This window comes from Trichosurus vulpecula, chromosome 7 (assembly GCF_011100635.1).
Source record: "Trichosurus vulpecula isolate mTriVul1 chromosome 7, mTriVul1.pri, whole genome shotgun sequence".
Lineage (NCBI taxonomy): Eukaryota > Metazoa > Chordata > Mammalia > Diprotodontia > Phalangeridae > Trichosurus > Trichosurus vulpecula.
Genome location: NC_050579.1, coordinates 72,380,987 through 72,405,615, shown reverse-complemented (window position 1 = coordinate 72,405,615; position 24,629 = coordinate 72,380,987). Strand labels below are relative to the sequence as shown.

At 38.2% G+C, this 24,629-nt stretch overlaps 2 protein-coding genes across 2 annotated transcripts in view; one reads left to right on the top strand and one right to left on the bottom strand.

Moving 5' to 3' along the window:
• Positions 1 to 23: 23 nt before the first annotated feature.
• Positions 24 to 22,759, top strand: TRMT13 (tRNA methyltransferase 13 homolog). The gene is made up of 11 exons (XM_036768458.1): positions 24 to 208; positions 5,900 to 5,946; positions 6,042 to 6,108; positions 10,444 to 10,506; positions 11,813 to 11,882; positions 12,825 to 12,931; positions 13,860 to 14,027; positions 14,720 to 14,792; positions 17,287 to 17,361; positions 21,714 to 22,146; positions 22,545 to 22,759. The coding sequence occupies exons 1-11, from the start codon at positions 50 to 52 to the stop codon at positions 22,738 to 22,740; spliced, it is 1,458 nt and encodes a 485-aa protein (XP_036624353.1). The 5' UTR covers positions 24 to 49; the 3' UTR covers positions 22,741 to 22,759.
• LRRC39 (leucine rich repeat containing 39) overlaps positions 21,606 to 24,629 on the bottom strand; it is a 33,415-nt gene continuing 30,391 nt past the window's right edge. Inside the window, exon 9 of the mRNA XM_036768459.1 lies at positions 21,606 to 23,109. Within this exon, the coding sequence (XP_036624354.1) occupies positions 23,054 to 23,109 (56 nt within the window). The 3' untranslated portion in view covers positions 21,606 to 23,053. The remainder of the gene's footprint in view (positions 23,110 to 24,629) is intronic.

The following is a 24,629-nucleotide window of genomic DNA, read 5'->3' as shown; positions in this document are numbered from 1 at the left end:
TTGTAAAGACTCAGAGTCCGGTGGGAGTGGGGTTCCGGAAGCCCCGGAGATGGCTGCCTCTCTGCCGGTACCGGCGGCGAGCCGGGTTCCGATCGAGGGGAGATGCAGTTACTTTGTGGAAAGAAAGAATCGCTTCTGTCGGATGGTGCCGGCGGCAGGGAAACGGTTCTGCGGGGAGCACGCGGGAGCCGCGGGAACGAGCGCGGAAGTAGGGAAACCCTGCCCTACCGGCGAGGCCGAACTGTTTATTTTCAATGTGTTAATAACAATAATAATAACAGCCAACATTTCTATAGCGCCTACTATGTACCAGGCCCTGTGATAAGCGCTTTATTCATTTGAAGCCCTCTCGCTCCTCTGCTCCGCCTGTTCGTCTCCCAGGCTGCCTTTACGGCTCAGCCAAAAATCCCACTTTCTACAGAAGGCCTTTCCCACCTCCTCTTCATTCCGGTGCTTTCCTTCTGCTCCTTACTTCCTGTCTATCCCATATATAACTCACCCTGTATATATTGGTTCGTATGTTGTCTTCCCCATTAGAATAGAAGCCCCTGGAGGGCAGCGACTTTGTATCTTCTGCGCTTAGCACAGTTCCTGGTACAGAGGAAACGCTTAATAAATGTTTATTGATGGATCCTCACAGCAATCCTAGGAAATGAGTGCCATCATTGTCTCATTTTACAGTTGAGGAAACTGAGGCAAACAGGTTCATTGACTCGCCTAAGGTCACGCTGCTGGTTAGTGTTTGAGGCTGGATTTGAATTTAGGTCTTCCTGACTCCCGGCCCAGCCCTCCTTCCGTGGATACTGGGAAAGACAATAACATAACTTGGTACTTGTAAAGAGAATTAATGCAATGTAGTCTCAGCTGGGGGAGGAGGGGACGAGAAAAGCCTCTTGTAGAAAGTGGAATTTGAGCTGAATCGTGAAAAAAGCAAGAGAAATTAAGGCAGAGAGGTAAGGAAGGACGGGATTCAGGCTTTGGGGGATGTTCTGATGCAGAAGCACAGACTGGAGGTGGAAGGGTCGTGTTCCTGTGACTTTCTAATAGTCTGATACTGCCTGGATCTATGGACCGTTTGGAAGGGGAGTACGATGTAGGAAGACTGAAAAGGTTAGAAGGGGTCAAGTTATGAAGAGCTTTAAATGTGAAACAAAGGACTTTATAGCTGGTGTTAGAGGCAATGATTCATGTTTCTTAGCCACAAAGAAAGATAAACCTGACGTGATAGATAAGAGTGCTGAACTTAAATCTCATCTCTAGTACTGACTTTTATGCAGATCACTTAACCTCCCCGAGTCTGTTTCCTTTTCTGAAAAATGCAGATAATACCTTTGTTACCTCACAGGAGTGACGAAGTGAAACTGAAGTAATGTATTTAAGATAGCTCCCTCCCCTCCGTGTTCTCCAGGGCTTAGTCTGTGTTTGAGAATGTCTGATGCTCCCGTGACTGGCTTCAAAGCATCCAAGAAAATTAGCTAGCCACTCTGGCCCACTTGATACCTATTGAACGAATGAATGAAAAAAGATTTGAAAAATGTTCTGTCCAATAGAATTTAAGCTCCCTGAAGGCACGTTTTCATTTTTCTTTTTATCACCAGGTTCTAGCATAGTGCTTGGCACATAGCAGGCATTTAACAAGTGATTATTGATTTAAACTCAATTTTGGGCCCAATCTGTCTGTCCAGCTTATTTAAGAGTCTCCTCTAACTATAGGCTGCCCATTCTCAACAATATGAGTTTTTGTATACTTTCTCAAGTGTGTGGATAGTGGTTGTTGGCTTTCATTGAATAAGACTCAGTGTAATTAGGGTAATTTTATCTATGACTAGAAACCATCCATAGGGAATCCTTTGTTTGGCCTTTTTATTAGGGTGTCTTCCTTGATATTGTTGAACACAGGTGAGTAGATTTTTTTTTTCAATAAAAGGCTACTACTATCCAAGAAAAAAAAATTAAGAAACATTTGCCAATGAAGAACAACTTAGCACTAAAAACTCACTAGGTAAAGGGTAGTGGAGTCATGAGAAGGAGAAAAAGCACAGTTTATCTGCTTTTAAGAATGAGGCAAATGATTTTTCAAAATTCCATAATATGGTTAGTTATTGTTAAAATATAAAGAAATGTGAGCGAATATGACTTAAGCCATGAAGGGGAAAAGCTAGCTCTAAAGTACTGAAGAATGGTAAAGAAATTTAGTGTCTGTGAGGATAGTTGCTGCTTTTCCAACTGAGTACCTCAGAGTTCCAGCCCTCCTACCACTTGGTTTTTCCTGTATGGATAGTGAGATCAAACCTTTTTTTAAGTGATTCTGGGGCTCATTTAAGAGACTCCATCTATGTGGAAACCCTTTTCAGCTTGGAGTCTGCTGGCTGTCTTCCATGACAGTGGTGAATACCTTCAGCAAGCACACATCTCTCTGTTTAATACCTTATTTGGTATTAATCATCACAGTCATTGAAAAAGTTATCTCTTTTGTTACACCTTTTGGAATATCTCATATGATTGTGACAAATGTATGGGAGAAAACATTAAATGAGAGTTCATAAGGCAGTATTTTGCTCTTCCAAATCAAATCTTTTTTCATACTCAGTAAGCACAGTGGAGTCTGGTATTATCTATATAATTCAGTTAACTGTGTGACTGTAAAGATGCGCTCTACTATGGAATATTGCTCAAGAAGGTCTGTCTGTTACATTCTAATATTCTCCACAAGGATAACTTTGATGAGTATGTAGATTTTTTTTCATAAAAATTTTGAATAGATGGATAAATGTAAATTCGTAGTCTTTGGTATTTATTGTGTCACATTGTGTTCCTACATCCTTAGTTTTCACTTCTCTTTCATAATACCTTGAAGATCGGTCCCATTATATTGTGAGCTCTTTAAGGGCAGACAGTCTTTTGCCTCTTTTTGTATCCCCAGTGCTTAGTACAGTGCCTGGCGCTTAATAAATGTTTATTGACTAACTGATCAGTCTTTCAGTTCCCTCAAAAACTGTGTTGTCTCTTGTTACAGACTTCTTCCGTATATTGTTGGTTTAGTTAAGCGTTTCTCCTCCTCATGCTGTCCCCCCTAGATTTAGTAGCTCTACCAGGCAAGTCATTTAGCTGGGCTCCCTGGGCCTATTCATCTCTTCAGTTTAACTCCCAATGACCAGAGCCAATTCTATAACTCACAAAGCTCCTATTTTGTCTTGACACACTAGGTTAATTCCCTTCTGGATGTAATTCCTCCTTCTGGGCCAGTATCTCCACTGTAAGACACCATGATCCGTGGGAAGTGGGAGATGAGGGAGGAAAGAAAAATACCCTTCCTTCCAGAAGCCAAGAACAATTCTGTTGAGCTGGGTTCTTTTATAGCTGTCTGTCTTCTCTCCTCACAAATTTTACACTATGCCTCAGGCCCGCTCCCCTTCTGCTTTAACTGGGTCCCTAGAGAATGTCTTTTCTAGCCAGTGAATGACTAGCTTCCTTCTAATTCCACTGAGCTTGATTGTAGAGCACTCCTTCACACTTTGTAAAGAGTATATAAAATGTGTATACCGATTTGCATTTCAGTTAAGACTTTAACACCTTATTGTCTTTGTTAATTACCCATTACTCTCCTATAATTTAATGAGCTTGATTGAGAAATCAATTGATCAGGAGCCTCCTGATCAGTTCCCCCCCCCCACTATAATAATTTTTAGTATAATTTCAATTCATTTAAAAAAATTCAGCATTTTGACCAACTGACTACCATGTACAAGGACCTGGCCTAAATTCAGAGGAGTCAGCCAGAAATGGAATAGTTTCTGTCCCAAAGTTGCTCCCATTTTACTATGGAGGTAAAACCCATAAGCAGATAGGTAAATATATAAAGTAATTTGTGAAGGGACAGCATTAACCACTAGGAGAATGCAGAAAGGCTTCACAAATGAATTGGCACCTGACCAGAATATTAAAAGAAGACAGCTTAGAAAAGTAGAGATGAAATAGGTGTTCTTTCCAGGAATGGAGGGTAGTTTATGCAAACACAGGAAGGTACAAGTTGAAATATCAGATTTGGGGAAGCAGCTAAGATATCGGTTTGATTAGAACAGTATGAGAAAGGAAATAATATGAATTAAAGCCATAAAGGTAAGTTTGAACAAGATTGTGAAGGTCTCTGACTGCCAGTGTGAGTTTCTGTGTCTTTCTTGAGAGGCAATAAGGAGTCACAGGTTTTGAACCAGGGAATGTCATAGTTAAATCTGTCTTTAAGAAGAATTTTTGGAAGCTATATGGAGGAGGTTTGTGGGGCAGCTAGGTGGCAAAGGGAATAGAGTGCTGGGCCTGGACTTTGGAAGACCCATCTTTCCTGAGTTCAGATCTGGCCTCAGGCGCTGCATGACCCTGGACAAGTCACTTAGCCCTATTTGGATCGGTTTCTCATCTGTAAAATGAGCTGGAGAAGGAAGTGACAAACCAGTCAAACCACTCAAGTATCTCTGCCAAGAAAACCCCAAAATGGGGTCAAGAAGAGTCAGACACAACTGAAAATGACTGAACAACAGCAACATGGAGGGTGAATAGAGGAGGGTTGAGGCTAGTAGAGTCCAATTAAGTTAAAACAATCGTTCATAAAAACGTAATGAGAGCTTGTACAAAAGTAAAGGAGATGTGAGTGTAGAGAGGGAGGTGAAAGATTCTAGAGGTAGAACCAATAAGACAGCCATTAATTGGGTGTTGGGTGGTGTTAAGGACAAGGGAAGAGTAAAGATGACTTTACTATTATGAAACTGAGTGACTAGGAGAAAATAGGGACCTTTGAAGGAAAGAAAGGTTTAGGAAGAAAAATTATGAGTTCCATCCTATATAGGTGTTGACTTTGGGGTGCCATGGGACTTTCTGGTAGAAATTTTTATAAGGAGGTTGGTGATGTAGGAGTGGTTCAGGAAAAAGGATATGTGAATTTGGAGTCACCTGCATAATGATGTTAATATCCCTAGTACACTGATGAGATCACCAGGATTACAAAAAAGGAGGGAGCCCAGGACATAGCCTTGTGGGAGTCTCACATACAGAGGGCGAGAACTGGATAATGAGCCAGAGTGGGAGGGGTAGAACAGGTAGGAAAAGAAATAGTATAAAATCTAACAGGAAATATCCAAGAGGAGGGAAGTGGTGAATAGTGTTAAATGCTGCAGAGGAGACTTCAAGAAAAATTAATACTGAGCTTTATCAGCTAAGAGATCATTAGTGGCTTTGGAGAAAACAATTTCAATGGAGTGATGGGATTGGAAGCCTAAGTAAAGGTTAGAATATGAGTAGGTAGTGAGAGAATAGGACCTGATTCTAGCTGAGCAGTGGAAGGAAAGAAAGATACAGGATGATATCTTGAAGGAATTTTAGGGTCAAGTGAAAGTTCTTTTAAAAGATAAGGGAGACCTAGGCATGTTTGTAGGCAGAAAGAGGTCAGCCACAAGGGATGGGGTTGATTTCTGGGGTAAGTTCTGGGAATGATAGGAGGAGGTGGGATCACCCCTATCATACCAAGGTTGATACTGAAGCAAAACAGAAGAGGACAGTAAAGAAGATCTATAGATGTTTTGAAATGTGATATAGGGGAGATGAAAGAACTTATTCTGGATGAGATATTTTCAGTAAATCAGGAAGCAAGGTAATCTGCTGAGCGATAGGGTGTCATATCCTAGAGAGTTAAAGGATTCAAAAGTGGAAGACAATGTTAAGTTGAAATTAGACAAGATTACGAAGGTAGGAAAGTGAACCAAAGCAGGCCTGATAGACTGGGAAAAGAGGGATAAAGTTACTAGAAGGTTTAGTGAGGGTAGAAAAGTAAGGAAAAAAATTGAAAAGACATTATGATAAGAGAAGAGTAAGCTTGATAGCTAAATGAACGAATTTATTTTTAACCTAGGAAGAAAATACCAGGAAAAGAATACTCTGTCCTCTAGATCCAAAACAGTAAGTATGGGCTAAATAAACTTAAATAATTTTCTGTATTTTAAATGCAACTCCTACATATTTGTATTTTAAAATAATTATTTTCTTAAATTTAGCACAGTATATGAAGATCAGCTTGAAAAACATTTGAAAAAATGTAACTCAAGAGAGAAACCAAAACCAGTAAGTATCCATTATCAGTAAAAAAAAAATGGTTTGAAATATATTAGTAACATTTTTGTATAATAAAAGCTTACATTTATATGTCATCTTTAGGTTTACAAATGCCTTTTTTCACAGAAACCCTATGAGATATGTAGATTGTTTTAGAGAAAAAGTCAGACAGAAAGCAATTAAAGCAGAGTAAGCCTTACATAGATTGGTTTTTGGTAATGATTTTTATCATTTTTATGTTTTGTGTATGATTCAGTTCTGTGAAGTTACAGCTCTACTTCAGGGAGTGGAGTTTTTATAGATATAAGAGTTTTCAAATAATTAGCTTATAGTTTTCATTAGTGGTGACATTAGTAGTTTAAATTACCACTGAATGGTTTCCACCATTGTCTAAACAGATGAATATAGGACATTTTTAATTAAGATATAGCACAAATGCAATCTGGATTATACCTTGTATCAATTCTGTTTCTAATAATAATTCATACTTACAGAATGTTTTAATGTTCACAAGTTGCTTTCATCACACCATTCAAAGGAAATAATTGTAATTATATTTCACTGTTGTACAGATGAAACTGAGACAGAGAGATTAAGTGACCTCCTTTTCTTTGGTCACAGTATCAGAACTGGGCTTAGAACCCAGACTTTCTAACCCCTAATCCAGAGCTCTCTGTACTGTACCCCAGGTTGTCTCATGCATTTCTGCAGATATAAAAGGATATGCTTTACATATCCAGAAATGGATTGTAACTGAAAGCAAAGAATTCTCTCCTAACAGAATTATCAAATGGGATCATTCAGTAGCATTGTTACTGCTTAACTTGATCTCAGAGGGCAGACCTAGAAGCAATGAATGGAAGCTGCAAAGAGGCGAATTTAGGCTTGATGAAAGGAAAAGCTTCCTCACGGTTAGAGATATTTCAGAAGCACACAGTAAACCCTTACTAAATAAATGCTTCTTGACTGACTGGGAATGGCAGCATTAAGAAAAAGTATGGCATGAATAGGAACAATGTGATAATGTGAACATGGAAAGTAATCAATGAAAATGGAAAAGAGAAACATAGTGAGATCGAATATAAGTTAACAGGGTCCATAGTTACTGGGAATACATGAAGTTTGATGGAAAAAACATTACATGTTTATTTTCATTAAACCTCTAACTTAAATTTAGCACTTCCTAGTTCACTTATGAATTAAAAAAAAAAAGTTACACCAAGAAGGGGTCCAGAGGCTCTACTAGACTGCCAAAGAGGTTCATGACACAAAAAGAGGTTAAAAAGTGCTGTTGTATAAACTAATATAATGGGACCTCTCTAGTTGGCAGGGGCTAGATATCAGAATCTCAGAATTGGAAGGAATCTCAGATGTAAGTTACCTCGTTCAGTACACCCCTGAACTAGAATCTTTTACATAACATACATGAGATCTAGGTTTTGCCTGAAAGCACTCTAGTGAGGAAAAGTGCGTGCTAGGCACTGCGCCGAGTGGTGAGGATACAAAGAAAGGCAAAAATTGGATCGTTGCCCTCAAGAAGCTCACATTCTAATTGGGAGACAATATGTAAATACCTCGATCCATATAGAGAGAACAGATGGAAGGTCATCTTCCTGGGGAAGGCACTAGAAGCTAGAGGGAACAGGAAAGACCCCTGAACAAGGATCAAGAAGGAGAGAGCAGAAACAGAGATGAAGGATAACATTTTAGCCTAGGGTACAGCCATGGCAAAGGCACAAAGACAGGAGAGGTCTGCAAGTTAAGAGTCTTAGAGGGTTGTGTAAGGCACTGAGAGGTTAAGTCACTTGCTTATGGGGACTTTGGAGCTGCATCTCCCGGGTCAAAGAAAAATGTTAAAAGCAACCAAGAAGGGAGAGATACATATTGTGGAACTAGAGTCAGAATCATTCAGAACTACATACCAGTTATGAGAAAGTAAAGAAAAGGTTAGAATACAATCTGAAGGGCAAAGAAAAATGACTTATACTGCAGAATTAGTGGGAATAAGTTAACAGAATTGATGACTTCCAAACATTTCTTTTGATAAGTTCAGAGCTGGAGAATCTTTGAAAGGCAAATTCAGCGGACAACAAAAACTTAGAAAGTTACAAACTTTCAAACTTTCTGTAAAGTTATGTTTATGTTTATGACTTTCTGAAAAGTTTGGATTCAGTCAAAGGGCTACACTTGAGGACCTAAAGTCCAACATGTAGCCTCAAGGCCACAGGTTCCCCACCCCTGGGCTAGATGATATGACAATTAGGTAGGCTTATAACTGGTTGATTAAATAGACCCAAGAAATTGTCATTAATGAGTCAGTGTCAACTTGGGAGAGAACTCTCTCAGTGGAACGTTTCAGGAATCTGTTCTTGGCCTGTGTCATTCATCGTTTTTATCATTGATATGACAAAGTATAATTGGCATACTTGTCAAATTTGCATCTAGACCAATCCAAGGAGGGATAGCTAACATGTTAGATGGCAGAATCTGGATTTTAAAAAGACCTCAGCAAGCTAGAACCAAGATCACAATCAATGGAGGTAGAACTTAATAGAGAAAATTGGGAAGTTCTACACTTGGATTCAGAAATCAAATTCAAAAAAGAAGATTAAGGATATATGGCTAGATGACACTTTCTATTAAAAACGTGGGGATTTCAGGAAATGTATGTTGATATTTCAGCAGTATAAGACGATTTAAATAAGCAATGCACTGTAGTCTGTGTTAAACAAGGCATGCCATTGATGACGAAGTTTCACAATTGTCTGCCATGGTAAGGCCACGTCTAAAATCATATTCAGGTTTTCGAGGACATGTTCAAGCTGGAGGTTGAACAAAATGGTGAGCTGCCTGGAGAGCACAATCCGTTGAAGGAATCAAATGTTTAGCCTTGAAAGAAGAGAGATTTAATGACCATTTCTTTCAAATATTTGAAGGGCTGTCATGTAGAAGTATTGGACTTATTTTGCTTGGTTCCAGTGGCCAAAACTAAGCGCAGTCGATAGAAATTACAAAAAGGTTTAGACTTGATGTTTGGAGATAGTAAATTCCTTCCTCAGTGGAAATCTTGAAGCAGAGACTGAGTAAAACATCCCTAGCCCCAGACAGTTCCAGAGCCTATTGCAGATGCCAGTTGTCACCATTCAGGGCACCATAACTAACTACCTTGCCTTTCACTCATCCCACTTAGCCCATCTGTCCCAGAACCCATCTGGGTCTCCATGTGGAGAAAACACTTGCCAGCACCAGGGACTCCTTCCCCTTCCCTTCTCCCTTAGCTTATACTGCTTTACTACTCACAGGGCTTGGATGAGATGGGAGCCAACAATTCCATTCCTTTGGATGAGGTGGAGGACTACCAAGACTTACCATCTGCCCTTCTACATCCTTTACCATCTACCATGCTTTGATACACTTTCTCCCCTTCTCTACTCCCCACTGTCATCTGAATCAACTTATATAACCTAAGGGTCTCTGGACCTTACCATCTGACCCCTTACCACCTTCCTTCATACACCTTACAACTTAACTTTCTTTATATGTGTTATCTCTCCCCAATCAGAGTGTGAACTCCTTGAGACAACGGACCATTTTTATTTTTTTTTCCTATTTTTATCTCCAGTGCCTAAAACATAGTGAGCACTTAAATAATTTTCCATTCACTGATTTTTCAAGAGCAGCCATGCCTCATAATTATAACAGCTGAAGTTACTGCTTTTTGGCAAAACTGCCTACTATTTGTCATCCACGGCAGTACTGTCAGTCAGTCAGTAAGGATTTATAAGCACCTACTACGTGCCAGGCACTTTGCTAAGTACTGGGGATGCAAGAAAGGCAAGAGAAAGTTCTTGCCCTCAAGGAACTCACAGTCTAATGCAGAAGAAGTAAATAGGTTCCATTCACTTAAGTAAATGCCTACTATGTGCAAAGCACTATTCGCAACACTAGAATTTAAATAAGACATAAATTTGCATGAAATTTTAGTAGAATTAATTTAGTTCTTTACTTAAGAGACCTTACAGGCTAATGGGAAAGGCTGACCCAGACATCATCATCATCATCACCTCATAATAAAAATAGTTCGCATTTACACAGGGCTTTAAGGTTGGCGCAGCGATAGATAGGTAGACATATATTTATAAAATCTGAGTTGATCTATTGGTGAGGTTGGATAGCTGGCAGTTCATACTTTTTTTGTTGCACTAGTGCATGAAACCATCTGCTATGGGATTTATTCTTTATTGGTAGAATGAGTGTCCATACTGATAAAATGACAGATCTTTTAGATATATTTAAGTATTATTATACCAACTTTAGTTGGCTTTTTCTGTATTTTTCCTTAAGGATTACTTTATCCAAGATATTAATGCAGGACTAAAAGATGAAACAGGAATTCTTGATGAACTGGTAAGTGCATTGATTCATCATTTGATTTAAAAAGAAATATCAAGACAGTCCCCAATCCATGAATGTGTTGTTGTAAAATTAGTTTCTAAGTAGATTATTTGTAATTTTTCATTTTCTCATTGAATCAGTGTTATAAATGATAACAAAAGCTGAGGCACTCCCCACCCCAGCCTCCCCCCGACACACACACACACACACACACACACACACACACACACACACACACCATCCTATTTAATTTATAATTAAAAAGTCAATTACATATCTTTTAAGTACTTACTATGTACTAAGCACTGAGACTACAAAGAAAGGCAAAAAAATATGATCCTGTCCTCAAGGAACAACCCCTCTCCCCCTCCTGGGGGAGACAACATTCAAATAACTGTATATACAAGACAAATACAGCATAATGTGAAGGTAAGCTTAGCGGGAAGGTGCTGGGGGTGGAATTTGAGCTTAGTCCTCAGAGAAGTCAGTAGGTAAAGGTGAGGAGGAAGATCAGTCCAGACTTGGAGGAAACCAGTGAGAAGACTCTTTGAGAGATGGAGGGTGCGAGGAACCACAAGAAGGCTAATGTAACTGGATGATAGAGTACATGGCAGGGAGCAAAGTGTAAAAAGACTGGAAAGGTAGGAAGGGGCTGAGTTGTAAAGTGCTCTATTTGCCAAACAGAATTTTATACTTGACCTGGAGGAAATCAGAAGCCGCTAGAATTTATTGAGTAGGGCATGGGGGTAGAGGGTAACATTGAACTCTTCAAGCAAATTATACTGTTAATAGACTTGAACTTGGGTCCCTCTCCCTTTTGAGACTGAATCCTATGCCCTGAGCCTCCCTGAGGCCTGAACCTGTGGAAAGTATACGGAGTTCAGAGGGTCTGGATTCAGATTCTGACTGCCACTTACTAACTGTCATCCCACAGACAAGTCATTTCATCTCTCTGGGACTCAGTTTATTTATCTGTAAATTGAGCAGGTATATCCTAGTTCTATTTCTCTATGAGTGGGGTAGAGAAGTGACAGCTGGATGGAGACTTCAGGAGCCAGTACATTTTTTTATGGCCACACGTGGTGAAAAGTAGCAACAAGGGGTTGCAGAGTTCAGTGGTTTTTCCAATAATAAAGAGAGTTTTCTAGAACATCAGTAATGAGGAAGAGTTCAAGCAGATGGGGACATTAGGAGGCAACACCCATTCATCCATTCACATGTATGGTTCATTTTAAAGTTCAATATTTGTAAGACTGCTTGTACAGAGAATCTTTAAAAGGAAATATCTTAGTTACTGTTGTTTGGGTTTTATATACAGGTCTCAATTTCTTCTCTATCTGAAGAGCAGTTAGAAAACTTAATTAAGAAATTGAGAAAAGCCAGTGAAGGTAAGTCAATTAAACCTGGATGGTAAAATATATTTTTTTAAAATTTTAATTAGATTTTTTATTTTTAGTTTACAATACTTAGTTCTACATGTTCTTGAGTTTCAGATTTTCTTCCCCTCCCCCCACAAACGCCATGCAGTCCGATATAGATTCTACATAAACCTTCATACCAAACTTATTTACACAATAGCCAAGCTGCAAAGAAGAATCATAACCAATGGAATGAATCATAAGAGAGAAGAAACAAAACCAAAACAGAAGAAAAAAAAAGAGAGCAAATAGTTTGCCTCAGTCTGCGTTCAGACTCCACAGTTCTTTCTCTGGATGTAGCTAGCTTTTTCCATCATGAGTCCCCTGGAGCCGTCTCTGAGCCTTGTATTGCTGAGGAGAACCAAGTCTATCAAAGTTAGTCATCACAGAGTCAGTATGTCTGTGGTTGTATACAATGTTCTCCTGGTTCTGTTCCTCCCACTCAGCATCATATCATGTAGGTCTTTCCAGGCTGTTATGAAGTCTGCATCTTCCCCATTTCTTATAGCACAATAGTATTCCATTACATTCATACACCACAACTTGTCCAGCCATTCCCCAATTGATGGGCATCCCCTTGATCTTTGCCACCACAAAAAGAGCTGCTGTAAATATTTTTGTACATACAGGTCCCTTTCCCACTTGTTTGATCTCTTTGGGATATAGCCCTAGGAGTGGTATTGCTGGGTCAAAGTGTATGCACATTTTTATAGTCCTTTGGGCATAGCTCCAAAGTGCTCTTCAAAATGGCAGGATCTGTTCACAACTCCAGATGGTAAAGTATTTTATAGCCTTAAGTGATTAGATGTTATATTAATTGATAACCTGTTTTAATAGATGACACTGGAGTTAGATCCTTAAGTTTTCATTTTTCAGTTTGCTTAAGTTTTTGCACTTGTATTTTTGACATAGGTCTGAATTGTGCACTTGAAGATCAAATAATGTCACATCGTGCATTACATGATGCCCTAAATGACCCCAAAAATGGTGATTCTGCTTTCAAGCACTTGAAACAACAGGTATGGACTATGCCATAGTATCTGTATTTAATGAAAATTGCTTGCTATTCCATGCATGCAATAAATTCACAGAAATCATATTTCTAGGTATAGTTAGTAAGAGAATCTCTTTTATATTTATCCTTTAATGTATCATTATGGTGTAGATTAAGAACCCTGGGTTCTTAAATGCTATGTTGGAAGGTTATAAACTCTGACAATAGCTACTAAGTTGCAATGACTTATGCCCAATGATGGACTGTGTGTCTTTTGTCCAATGCTCAGGCTTAGCTAATTCAGTGAGGCTGATCATTAGATTGGCCACTGATAATAATATCTTAAGCATAGTAAACCTTTTTTTGGCTGGAAGGATTGGGTTTCCCCATCTTGCCCAGGTTGGACGTTCAATAGCCACTCATGGTCCTGATCCCACTACTGATGAGTACCTTTGACCTGATCCCACAACCTGGGTTTGCTCTTCCCTGTACTTCTACTCCCCATCCCTAACCGATCCTACCCTTGTCACCTGAGGGGTTTACCACACTCAGCTGAGATCCTCAGCTGACATAGCTCACAACTCCTAAGCTCAAGCAATCTACTAGTCTTACTCTTTCCCAGTGCCATCATACCCGACCCTATTGTTGTTCAGTCATTTTCCAGTTATGTCCAACTTTTTGTGACCCCATTGTTAATATCTTACACAAAAATGACTTGCTTATAGTCTGATCAGGTCTGTTTGAAAAGCTGCTTCTACTCATCAGTGTTTAATATGAACAAACACAAAAGCTAGTCACAAAAATAAATGAATATCAAATTAAAATTATCAATATGAATATACTGACCTTTTTTAATTAATGAACATATCAAATTACATTGTCATTTTTCTACATTGGACCAAATATGTTTTCTGGGTTTTTTTTTTTATGAAATAATCTTAAGAAGTTTACAGGCTTCAATTTTAGGTAACATTGAAAGATTAAATTTACTGGGACCAAGAAGATGCTTTGTTGAGTTTGGAGCTGGAAGGGGGAAATTGTCTCATTGGGTCGATATTGCCTTACAAGAAGCTGAAAAGGTCTACTTCCTGCTAGTAGAAAGGGTGACCACAAGATTCAAGGTAGGTTAAAACATTAAGATATGTCAACCTCGTGTTTTGGATTTGTCTGTAGAAAATGGCACACTCTTAAAAGTCAAATATTTAAAAGAAAACATTTAGGGCTATTCATTTTCAAGGTGTACTGTGCAGTTACAAACATACAAACAGAACAGGCCCTTATTTCAAGGAACTTCATTCTCCTGGGGATTAAGGTATGCGGGGAAGGGTTGGTTACAACATGTAGAAAACAAGTGTAAATTAGTACTGAGTATCTATAAAGTAATTCCAAGAGCAAGAGAGTCCAAATAAATGGGGTTCAATCAGGGCCTTCTATAGGAGGTGCCACCTGAGCAGGGCTTTGAAAGAAGGACCATCAGTACTCTTCTGTATATGTTAGGGGTGGGGGGAATCTTAATTTTTTTTATTTCTAGTGATTATGATTGACTTCAATTGTATCCACACAGCTTATAGCCATTGCTTCAAGTTTTTAAGAGTATTTGGAATTATCACCAAATGTTAGCCATGAAGGCAACCTTTAACTTGTATTCCTGATTGTTTTATAGTTCCAAGGCTTTACAATAATGAAAACCTAGATAACATTTGCTTTGCTTCATATTTTGTATGAAAACCAAAAGGCATTGCTGATATTTTAGAAGGTGTTATGAAGTGTTTTAAATAAAAATTCGTTGAATAATGATATTTTATTTGTGCAGGTAGATGGTAAACACAAAAACAGAAACTCTGTATTTGAAAGGCTTCAAATTGATATTCAACATTTATGTTTGAGTAAGTTGCATAATTTTCAGTTAAATGGTAACAAATTATATGTTCCCAAACTCTGCTGGTTGTTTAGAAATCCCATCACAAAAAACAGTGCTTCAGGGGAAACTCAGGAGTAAAAATGGTTAATCTTTTACATTAGACCTTAATGACATCATAGAAAGAAAAAGAGTGATGCTAGAGACAGAATTCTATTTCGGATATGAGTCACACAGAGACCCTGTCCATCTCTGAGATTCTGTGATTGCTATTTTTTGACCATGAGTGCAGTGTAGCAGAAAGCACCCAATCTGTTACCAGAAGACATCCTAGCACGTTAGGATCAAGCACAGGTCTTTTAGAATCAAGACCTGTGTTCAAATCCTGCCTGAGATGCTACTACTTGTGCAATCATGGCCTAGTTACTTAACCTGCCAAAGGCTCATACAAAGAGAAATGAAATAGCCCCTGCCGTCTGCTAAGGGGAAACAGTATGTATCCAGGGAAATAATCACCAAGTAATGTTAGTGGGAGGGAAGAGGACTAACAGCCAAAGGGATCGAGAATGGCTTCATGGAGAATGTAACACTTGAATGGAGCTTCAAAGGGAGCTAGGCATCCCACAAAGTAGGGGTAAGGAAGGAGAGCAGCATTCCAGGTATGAGGGAGACTCTCCAAAGGCATGTAGGTGAGAGATAGAATGGCATGTACAGAAACAGCAAGTCAGCCAGGGGCTGGCATGTAAATCACCTGAGGTAAAGAAGGTGAAATCAGGTAGATAGATTGGCACCAGATTTTGAAGAGAGTGAAACACCAACATGAGAATTTGCATTTTATCCTATAGACATTAGGGTTCACTGGCTCTTCTTGAACAGGGGTGAGATGGCCAGACCTGTCCTGTATAACTATCAGTTCATTAGCTGTATGGAGGAAAAATTGGACAGGGCAAAGACTAGAGAAGTAATGAGGGTCTGAGCTAGGATGGTAACCATGTGGGTAGAGGAAAGTAGAGGGGTGCAAGATAGATTGAGAAGAGAGCATGGTAAAACAGAAAGTATTCTGAATTTGGAGTCAGAAAACTTGGATTCTAATCTGTCCTCCATTGTTATATTAGACAAGTCACATAAACTCCCTGGGCCTCAAATTTCCTTATATGTAAAATGAAGGTATTCGATCATGTAACCTTTAAGGTCCCTTCCAACTCTCAAACTATGATCCTAGGAAAATGGAATTGATAAGACATGACATATGTTTGGAAGGTGGTGGAAAATAAAGAGGCATGAATTGCAAACTTGGCTGATTGGAAGGTTGGTTTGACCTTCAAGAGAAATAAGGAGGGTTTAGCTGAGCAGTGAGTTTCAGGGGGAAAATAATATTCCATTTTGGATGTGTTGAATTTGAGGCATCAATGGGACATCCAACAAGAAGATGGTGATGTGAGATTGGAGCGCAGGAGAAAAATGAGGCCAATTCAATGAGGGGATTGAACTTCATAATATCTAAGGTTCCATCCAACACTGGAATTTGAGGATCCTAAATGCTAAATGCTGCCTCCTCCAAGAATGGCCCATTTGGTAATTGCACATAATATTTTGTTAAGCAACTCTCTAATACACTTAACAGGTAACATTGTGTATTATTGATCTGTCTTTGAGCCTTACGACCTTAGGAGATGCTAAGCGTCTTGGAGTGAGGGCTTGGGTCTCAGACCTCAGTTTCTAGCCTAGTGCTCTGTTCACAGTCAGTATTTAACTGTTTGTTTAATTGAATTGGTTGATTATTTTTATGGCAATATCTGTCTCAATCATGACTCTAGGTTGATGAGTAATTAAAAATTGCATTTATATAGCACTTTATGAACACTTTACATGTAGTAATTAATTTGATCAATTGAATCCAAACATGTAAGCAGTCAGAAAACAATCAGAGGCAGTGTGGCATTATGAAAAGAGCGCTTAACTTGGGGCCGGGGACCAAGGTTATGATTACAGCTGATACTGGCTGATGACTTGCTTCATCCATCAGAGTATAAATGACCCCTCTTCTAGTATGTTAGAGAGGAAATCCTTTTTTCAGTTGTACTTTAAAATAGAAAGTCACTCAGGTCCCATACAATTTTGAAATTCTGTGATTCTGTGTATAATGTAACAAGGCCAATTGAAACCGAACTCCATTCAAATCTTTATAAAAATTAAGAGATATTGGCTAGAAATCATGTACTATATTTTGAGTGATAGCAACTTCTAAAAATAAAGCAGTCCTGAGCTTTTAATTATCCTTCTTACTATTAATAATTCCTATTTGTTTATAAAGGGATCCCCTCACAACGACTCTGAGATAGTGCATATAGTTTTATCCCCATTTTTCAGATGAGGACCATTCCAGCTCTAAAATTTTATAATTCTTTGGTTCTGTTAGTTTTCTCCCTCTCTCTGAAGGGAGATAGTACTTTTTTCCTTTCATAAGAGATTTACAATCTTAATGCTTCTCAGCTTCTCCATCCTTTTTTTTTTTTTTTCAGGCAAAATACCTGTGCTAATAAAAGAAAAGTTACCTGTGGTTGGAATTGGGAAACATTTATGTGGTGTGGCAACAGGTATGAAATACAGAAGCATAAAAATGTGCAGATTAACATAGATGTGCTCATTCTAGACTTTAATTTGACATAACATCTTATAACTAAGTATCATCTTCAGGTTTCGTCTATCTGCTTATATCTTTGCTCCCATCCTTGTACATGGGATCATAGGTTTAAGCTGAAAGGGACTAAAGAGGCCATGTAATCTTAATGCCCCTATTTTATAGATGAAGAAACTGAGAGCCAGGCAGGCTAAGAGACTGCCCAAGGTCATAAAGGCAGGAAGCGTCCCTCCTCCAGGACCTTTTATCATCCCTTCTCTCATGCATCTTAAATCTCTAATATTCCTCTGCACTCAATCACCACTCTGGTTCAGGCCTTCTTCACTTCTCACCTGGATTATTACAATATCTTTGTAAATTGGTCTCTCTGTTTTCAGTCTCTCCCCTCTCCTATTTGTCTTCTACAAGACTGCCAAAAATAATCTTCCTAAAGCACACATCTGATGGTCACCACTCTGCTTTTCAAAAATCTTTAGTGGATCCCTGTTACATGTAGGGTAGAATACACATTCCTCAGCCTGGCACAATATGACTCCTTATTGTAAGTTTTATATCCACTACTTCTGTGCTTTTGTCCAGGTTGTTCCCATGCTTGAATATATGCTGTTCTTATCTCTTCTTAGAATTTGTCACATGCTTCAGCACTTGTCCCAGGCACCACCTCTATATGAAGCCTTTCTTGGTCCCCCTAGCTGTTTGCCTCCATCCTTAAATTACCTTGTTTTTATTTCTTTGTTTATATATTGTATCTCCTAGGAGAATATAAACTTCTTGAGGGTAGGGATCATTTTTCATTTTGTAATCCAGCACTTTATACATAGTAGGTGCTTAACAAATGTTTGTTTAAATGATTTGAATTTTCAAGTCTCCCTAGTCCTTTAAAAAATAAAGGCTGTCTTCAGCCCTTTTACCCTTTCCAGCTTCTGTCCCCTTGCTTTCCTTCATGGTCAGATTTCCTGAAGAAGTAGCAAGGCACTAGATGCTCCCACTTCCTTAAAGCCAGTTTCTCTTTCATAATCTGGTTTCTGTCTCTGCTGTTCTCCTAGAACTATTCTTTCAGAGAGCACCATTAGCCAGTGTGGCAGCTTTATCTTCCAACTTTCGTCCTCATTGACCTCTTTTAAAAATGTGATGCTTTGGACTACTCTCTCTCTCTGTGCTTCTGGATATTTTCCTTTTGTTTAGCTTCAGACATGTTGCCTCTCCTGGCTGGCTACTCCACTGCCCTTTTTCCTCCCTTGGATCACTGTTCTCTTTCCAAAGCATGTTCCAAGGTTTTGCGTGTTACCCCTTTCTTTCTCTTCATCTTTTCCTTGAGCAGTCCCATTCACTGGACACAGCTTTAGCTCATACTCTGTACACATGACAAAGGCTTCTCTAGCCATATCCCCTTTTCTGATCTCCAGACCTCACTATGCAGCTGCTCTCAACATGTCTCCCCCAGACTGCCCGCTTGCACGTCAATTTCAGAATGACCAAAGCTTGCTGTTTCCCCTCATACCTGCATCTCCTTCCAGAACCCTACCTTGGTCAGTGGCAGTTTCGCTTTACACATTTTCTTAGCTTCAAAACCTTGATGATATCTTTGACTCTTGTCTCCTCCATCTCATTCAAGTGGATTACCAAGTCATGTTAATACTTTCTCCACAATCTCTCTCATTCACGCCACCCCTCTCATTCCAGCTGCCTGGATTATTGAAATACCTCCTAACAGGTTTTCCAGACTGTATGACCTCCCCATAATCTATCCTTCATACTAATGCCACTTTTTTTTTCTCTATATAAGCGCTTGGTTATGTCACTCTTCAGTTCAAAGTCTTGTCTTTTGAATAAAATTCAGACTCTTTTGCCTAGCATTCAAGGCCTTTCACAACCTGACACCACCCAACATTTCTTTCTTTTCCTTTTTTTTTTTTTTGAACTTTTGTTTCAATTAACAAGCGTTTCTTCCCTTCATAAATTGATACTAAGTGACATTCTGGTACCCCCTTTGCTTTTTAAATTTTTTTTCAGTGAAGAAACTCGTAACAAATATGCATAATCAAACAAACACATACCAGGTGGCCATGTCTCATTCTTCACGTTGCGTCCATTACTTCTCTGTCAGGAGGGGGTAGCGTTTCATCATTTGTCTTCGGAAATCACGGTCGGTCGGTCCCTGCATTGATTAGTGTTCTTTTTCAAAGTTGCCCTTGGCAACGTTGTTATTATATACATTGTTCTCTTGGGTCTGCCCAGTTTAAATCAGTTCAAGTCTTCCCATATTTCTCTACAGGTGTCTTTCATTATTACTTTCAATGCAAATAATATTCCACTACCTTGTGGTTCTTCAGTCATTTTTTAGTTATGTACATCTCTTTATGACTCAGTTGGGGTTTTCTTGGCAAAGATAATGGAGTAGTTTTCCACTTCCTTCTCCAGCTTCTTTTATAGATGAGGAAACTGAGGCAAACAGGGCTAAGTGACTTGCCCAAGGTCACATGGCTAGTAAGAATCCAAGGCCAAATTTGAACTCGGGAAGATAAATCCTGCTGACTCCAGGCCTGGCACTCTATCTCCATTACAATCATATAGCAGTTTATTTCACAAAGACTGTTATCCTTTGCCCTTGGAGGGATGGTTTTTCAAAATACTTCCCAGTTCTAAGGCATCAGGATTGTTGAATGACAGAGAACTAGGGAAATTTCAGGAATTTGAGAATAATAAAAGTAGAATATACAGATAAGTAGAAAACCTTTTTTTTGTTTTGTCAAGATAAGGTAAAAGAAGCCACTTCAGAACTTTGGTTTCCATCCCACCACTATCTTTGGGAATAGAGTCAGTTGGAAGGAGAGGACATACTAAGACCTGATTAGTTAGTCCTGCATTTGGGTCTCTGCATCCCAGGACAGAGCTGGTCAGAGTTGCCACAGCCACTGCTCTTCATTCAGAACAAGCAAAACACCTGTTGGGAATGGAGTACTTTTGTTTTGTCTTGAAATAATTCCTTTGAGACCCTACGCCCACCACCTTCCCAGTAACCTTCTTTTCCCTTCTCGCCTTCAACAGTGTCCAATTTGGAAAATAAAAGGGCTAATGGTGGTAGAGATAGAAATTATGTGGGGAGACTTTGACAGTGACCTTCGTCTCATTTCTGTGGATTTCCGGGGGTCAAGTAATGTTACAATCAAGTGATCTTTTTTGTTCATTTGATATCAGTATTAGTCTTGCCCATGTGTCTCACAGTCTTGTTGGTATGGAGCCTTTAGCCACATAGACAAGGATATATGCTTCTTTTTAGTTATTCTTTCTATAGGGTAGTTAATTTTTATAGCTATAAACACAGATTGTTTTGCCTTTTTAATAAGGTATGGTACTAAGCCTAATGCTAGAGTATTATATGAGACCCAAGAGCTGGGTTTCCTGTTCCATTTTTGGCATTATCTGTATGACCTTGCCATAACTTTTCCAAGCCTCATTTTCCTCATCGATAAAATTAAGAGGTTGGAGCAGATGATCTCTCTGTGATGCCTTCCAGCTCTAAAATTGAATTCACAAGCACCACTTGGAAGCAGGAGCTCTGGGTTCCTGTCCTGCCTGAAACACTTTATGGCTTTGTGATGAGTGGCAAGTCACTTTCTCTCTCAGAGTCTGTTTCCTCATCTGTAAAATGGAGTTGACAGTCCTTGCACTCACAGGATTGTTTTAAGGAAAGTACCCTGTGAATCATAAAGTGTTTTGGAATTGTCAGCTCTTTATTACTTAAAAAGAAAGACATTAAGTAACAAATTGAAATTTGTTGGAAAATGCAGAATTTTCTTATCCCTTTCCCTGCACTCATTTCTTCCTGCTATGGAGGTATCACACACCTCCATATCTAGCAACCGAAGGGGAAGCTGTTCGCTCCCCTCCCTTCTCTTCCTTTCCCTGCCTAATTATTTTGTTTTCAATATGATTAACAATTTCCCTGGGTTTTAGAAGTAGGTTATTTTTTTAGATAAAAGTTCTTTCTTGGCAACACTGAGCCTCATTTGGTCTGAGGAAGGAGAAAAGAAATCTAGCTGCTAAATTAAGGTTTTTCCAGGCTGCAAGTCTCAAACGTCCCTTCCTTCCAACTATTTTGGGGATATAGGCTTTATTACAGAATAAATCAACAGAAAAAATGAGAATGGCCATGAATTGAAAGGAAAACGCCAAGAATTTATAGAATAAAGTAGATAATTCACTGAGAGATAAAGGAAAATATTTATTGCATTGCTTAGTAAATGTACAAAGTATTTATTTCTTACAATGTGGTTTGGAGATCATATGATATAATTATGTTTGCAGATCTTGCATTGCGATGTTTAGTTGAAACCTATCCTACCAGCTGCAAAGAAAGAACTGAGGAACCTGTAGCCAAGCGTATGAAGAATGATAAAATGGACGAAGAAAATGACACTTCAGTAAATGAAGGAAGTGAAAAGAATGAATCAGAGCGGTGGATCCCTGTGGCTGGCATCGTTATTGCGCTTTGTTGTCATCATAGGTGTGATTGGAGGCATTATGTGGGCAAAGAATTTTTCAAGACCCTAGGACTTGGGCCAGTGGAATTTAACTATTTCCAACGAATGAGTAGCTGGGCCACTTGTGGAATGCGAGAAACAACTTTGGAAACACCAAAAATTAATTTAAAGAAAAGAAATGATCAGACCAATGATAATGAAGAGCATGACCGTGAAGGATACAGGAAAACAGATGATAATCCCGAAGATTTACCTGGGTAAGTGACTCATTTTGTGATGTGATGTTCAACAAGAAGGAAAAATGATTGTTCATTTTCTCAAGATGTATAACACAGGTTATAAAGTGGAATTCTAAATTGAATTTTACAGTAAATTAAAATTCATAAATCATTGATTATGGTCTCAAAAGGTCCCTTAGAAGACATAAAGAGTAGGTTCAACATGTAGTTCTGGGGACATAATCAAGAATTTATTAGGTGCTTATTAATGGTTCAGCTAAAAAATTACCGTATGTATTAACAAATACTGTATAGCAGTTTATATACTACTTTGTAATTCTAAGAAAATTGTACTTATTACAAATGATTAAATTTTTTTTGATAAACCATGCTGCTAAATTTATTCTGATTTTGTTTTTTGTTGTTGTTGGATCTAGGCTTCTTACTGTTGAAGAAAGGAAAAATATAGGTCGTCTCTGTAAATTGCTGATTGACCAGGGCCGAATCCAGTATTTACAACAGAAGGGATACAACGCTTCTTTACAGTACTATGCAGACTCCTTTGTGTCTTTAGAAAATGTCCTGTTAACAGCTTTACCCAAACAGTCTTCAACACCAGACTCAAATACATGATAAAAGAGAAATTCAGACAGTTCCCACTGAAAAATTTTATAGTCCTTCTCTGGATATTTTAAACAGATAAGATCATTTATACAAAAATTATAGGAAAATTGTCTCCCACAAAACAGTAAAGTTTCAAATTATGGTTCTTTATATTCACAAAAAAACCCAAAATATTTTAAATAACTGATAATACAAGCATGTTTGTATGTTGTGAGCTCTTCAAATTCTGTGGTTTGTTTTCAAAGACTTCAGAAGTGCTGATGTTTAGATAGTTCACCGGATCCTCAAAATAATCCTCTTCAGTAGGTTATCTTGAGATATTTTATTCATCATTATTTATAGAGACTGGCAAAACAGGGGGACAATTTTCTTTGTTTTCTGAAATACAAAAGCATTCCCACATATAATGTAGAATCTTAACAAAAGTGCCTATTTGCATAAATTTTGGAAGAATTTAATTTTTGTTTAGCTAATTTCTATTGTATAATTTCTGAATGTTGCTCTATATATGGAATAAATAAATCTTTTTAAAGGATTTTTTTGGAACAAGGAAAAATTTCAGAATTTTTTTTCAGAATTTCTGTAATATATAAAGATTTGTTGGGGTAAATCTAAGAAAAACAACCAGGTTATGATTGGAAACAAATACTCATCTTACCTCAATGAGGTTATGAAATCAGTATCGATAAGATCACTTTTAGATAGATTTTGGAAATATCCATATCATATCAGAATTTACAAATGACCAACACCAGAAGAGAAGAAATGTTTATTTGAAATACAGATGTTGTATTATTTTTCTACCTAATAATGAGCTGGTTGGGAATTCCACAAATAAACATTTTCTGTAATCAGCTGGGTTTTATATTTACCAATATCCCCAGTGTTTTCCTCAGTTTGAGAAAAGGAAATTAAAGGGAATTAGGCAATAGAATCAAAAATATTCATTTCTTGCTTAAGTCTGTCATCTTTGGGCAGTGAGTTTTATGCATAGGGAAGTATTAACATGAACAAATATGTTAGGACTTCTGTACTTTCTTGTAGCATCTGATATAATTCTACCCTCATCTTCAAAAAGGAATATAGGCTTCTTAATTGTTATCTTTGCTAAAACAAGTATCCAGGTGTGATTATGCTAATAATTAGGAGTTATTAGTTCATAATTCTTATTAGAAAAATGGCAACAGTATTTGGATTATTCTGACATTACTAGATAGTCTGTGCTTGAGTAAGTAAATTATTGGTGATAAGTCTGTCATTGTAGAACTTTTGATTTTTGCTAGCCATAAATCTTAATTTTTTAAAATGTCAGTTTTTATTTACATATTATAGTACTAAAGTAAAATTACTTAATTCCGTTTTTCTTATGTTTTTAATTTCATATCAAATAAAACTAGAATGGTTCAATTTAGTTTTTTAAATATTATTAGTATTCCCTGATCCAAAAGACATAAACTATGGCAGAGAGCCATTTTCATTGTACCAAACATGACTGGCTAGTACATAAACATTAAGTTAAACTTATTCATGTTATCTAGTCTACTATATATTTTTCAGTACTTAAAGGACCATGATTTTATCAGTGTAGGTATTCCTTCCCCCACTTACATCGCTATTCACATACAACTTCATAAATGGTTTTCATGTGTTACTGTGGTTAAAAAATTCATCACCCTGAGATAAATGTGGTAAGGAGCAGTTCTGGACTGAGCTAAGCTCCCTAAGGTCCCCGGGCCTGTACTTAGAATCCCATTTGGAGTTAGAAGGACCCCCAAAAGTCTCCTGGTCACCCAAGGATCCCCACTACAATGTATCCCACAAATGGTCACACAGCCTTTGGTCAAAGGCTGCACTTTGATTGAGGGGAAACCTGCTTCCTCCCAAGGTAGCTCATTGCA

Coding starts and splice junctions, on each gene's coding strand:
- TRMT13 (XM_036768458.1), top strand. CDS start 50: ATGGCTGCCTCTCTGCCGGTACCGGCGGCGAGCCGGGTTCCGATCGAG. Junction 5,947..6,041: donor TGTCCTCTAGATCCAAAACA/GTAAGTATGGGC, acceptor TCTTAAATTTAG/CACAGTATATGAAGATCAGC. Junction 11,883..12,824: donor ATTGAGAAAAGCCAGTGAAG/GTAAGTCAATTA, acceptor TTTTTGACATAG/GTCTGAATTGTGCACTTGAA.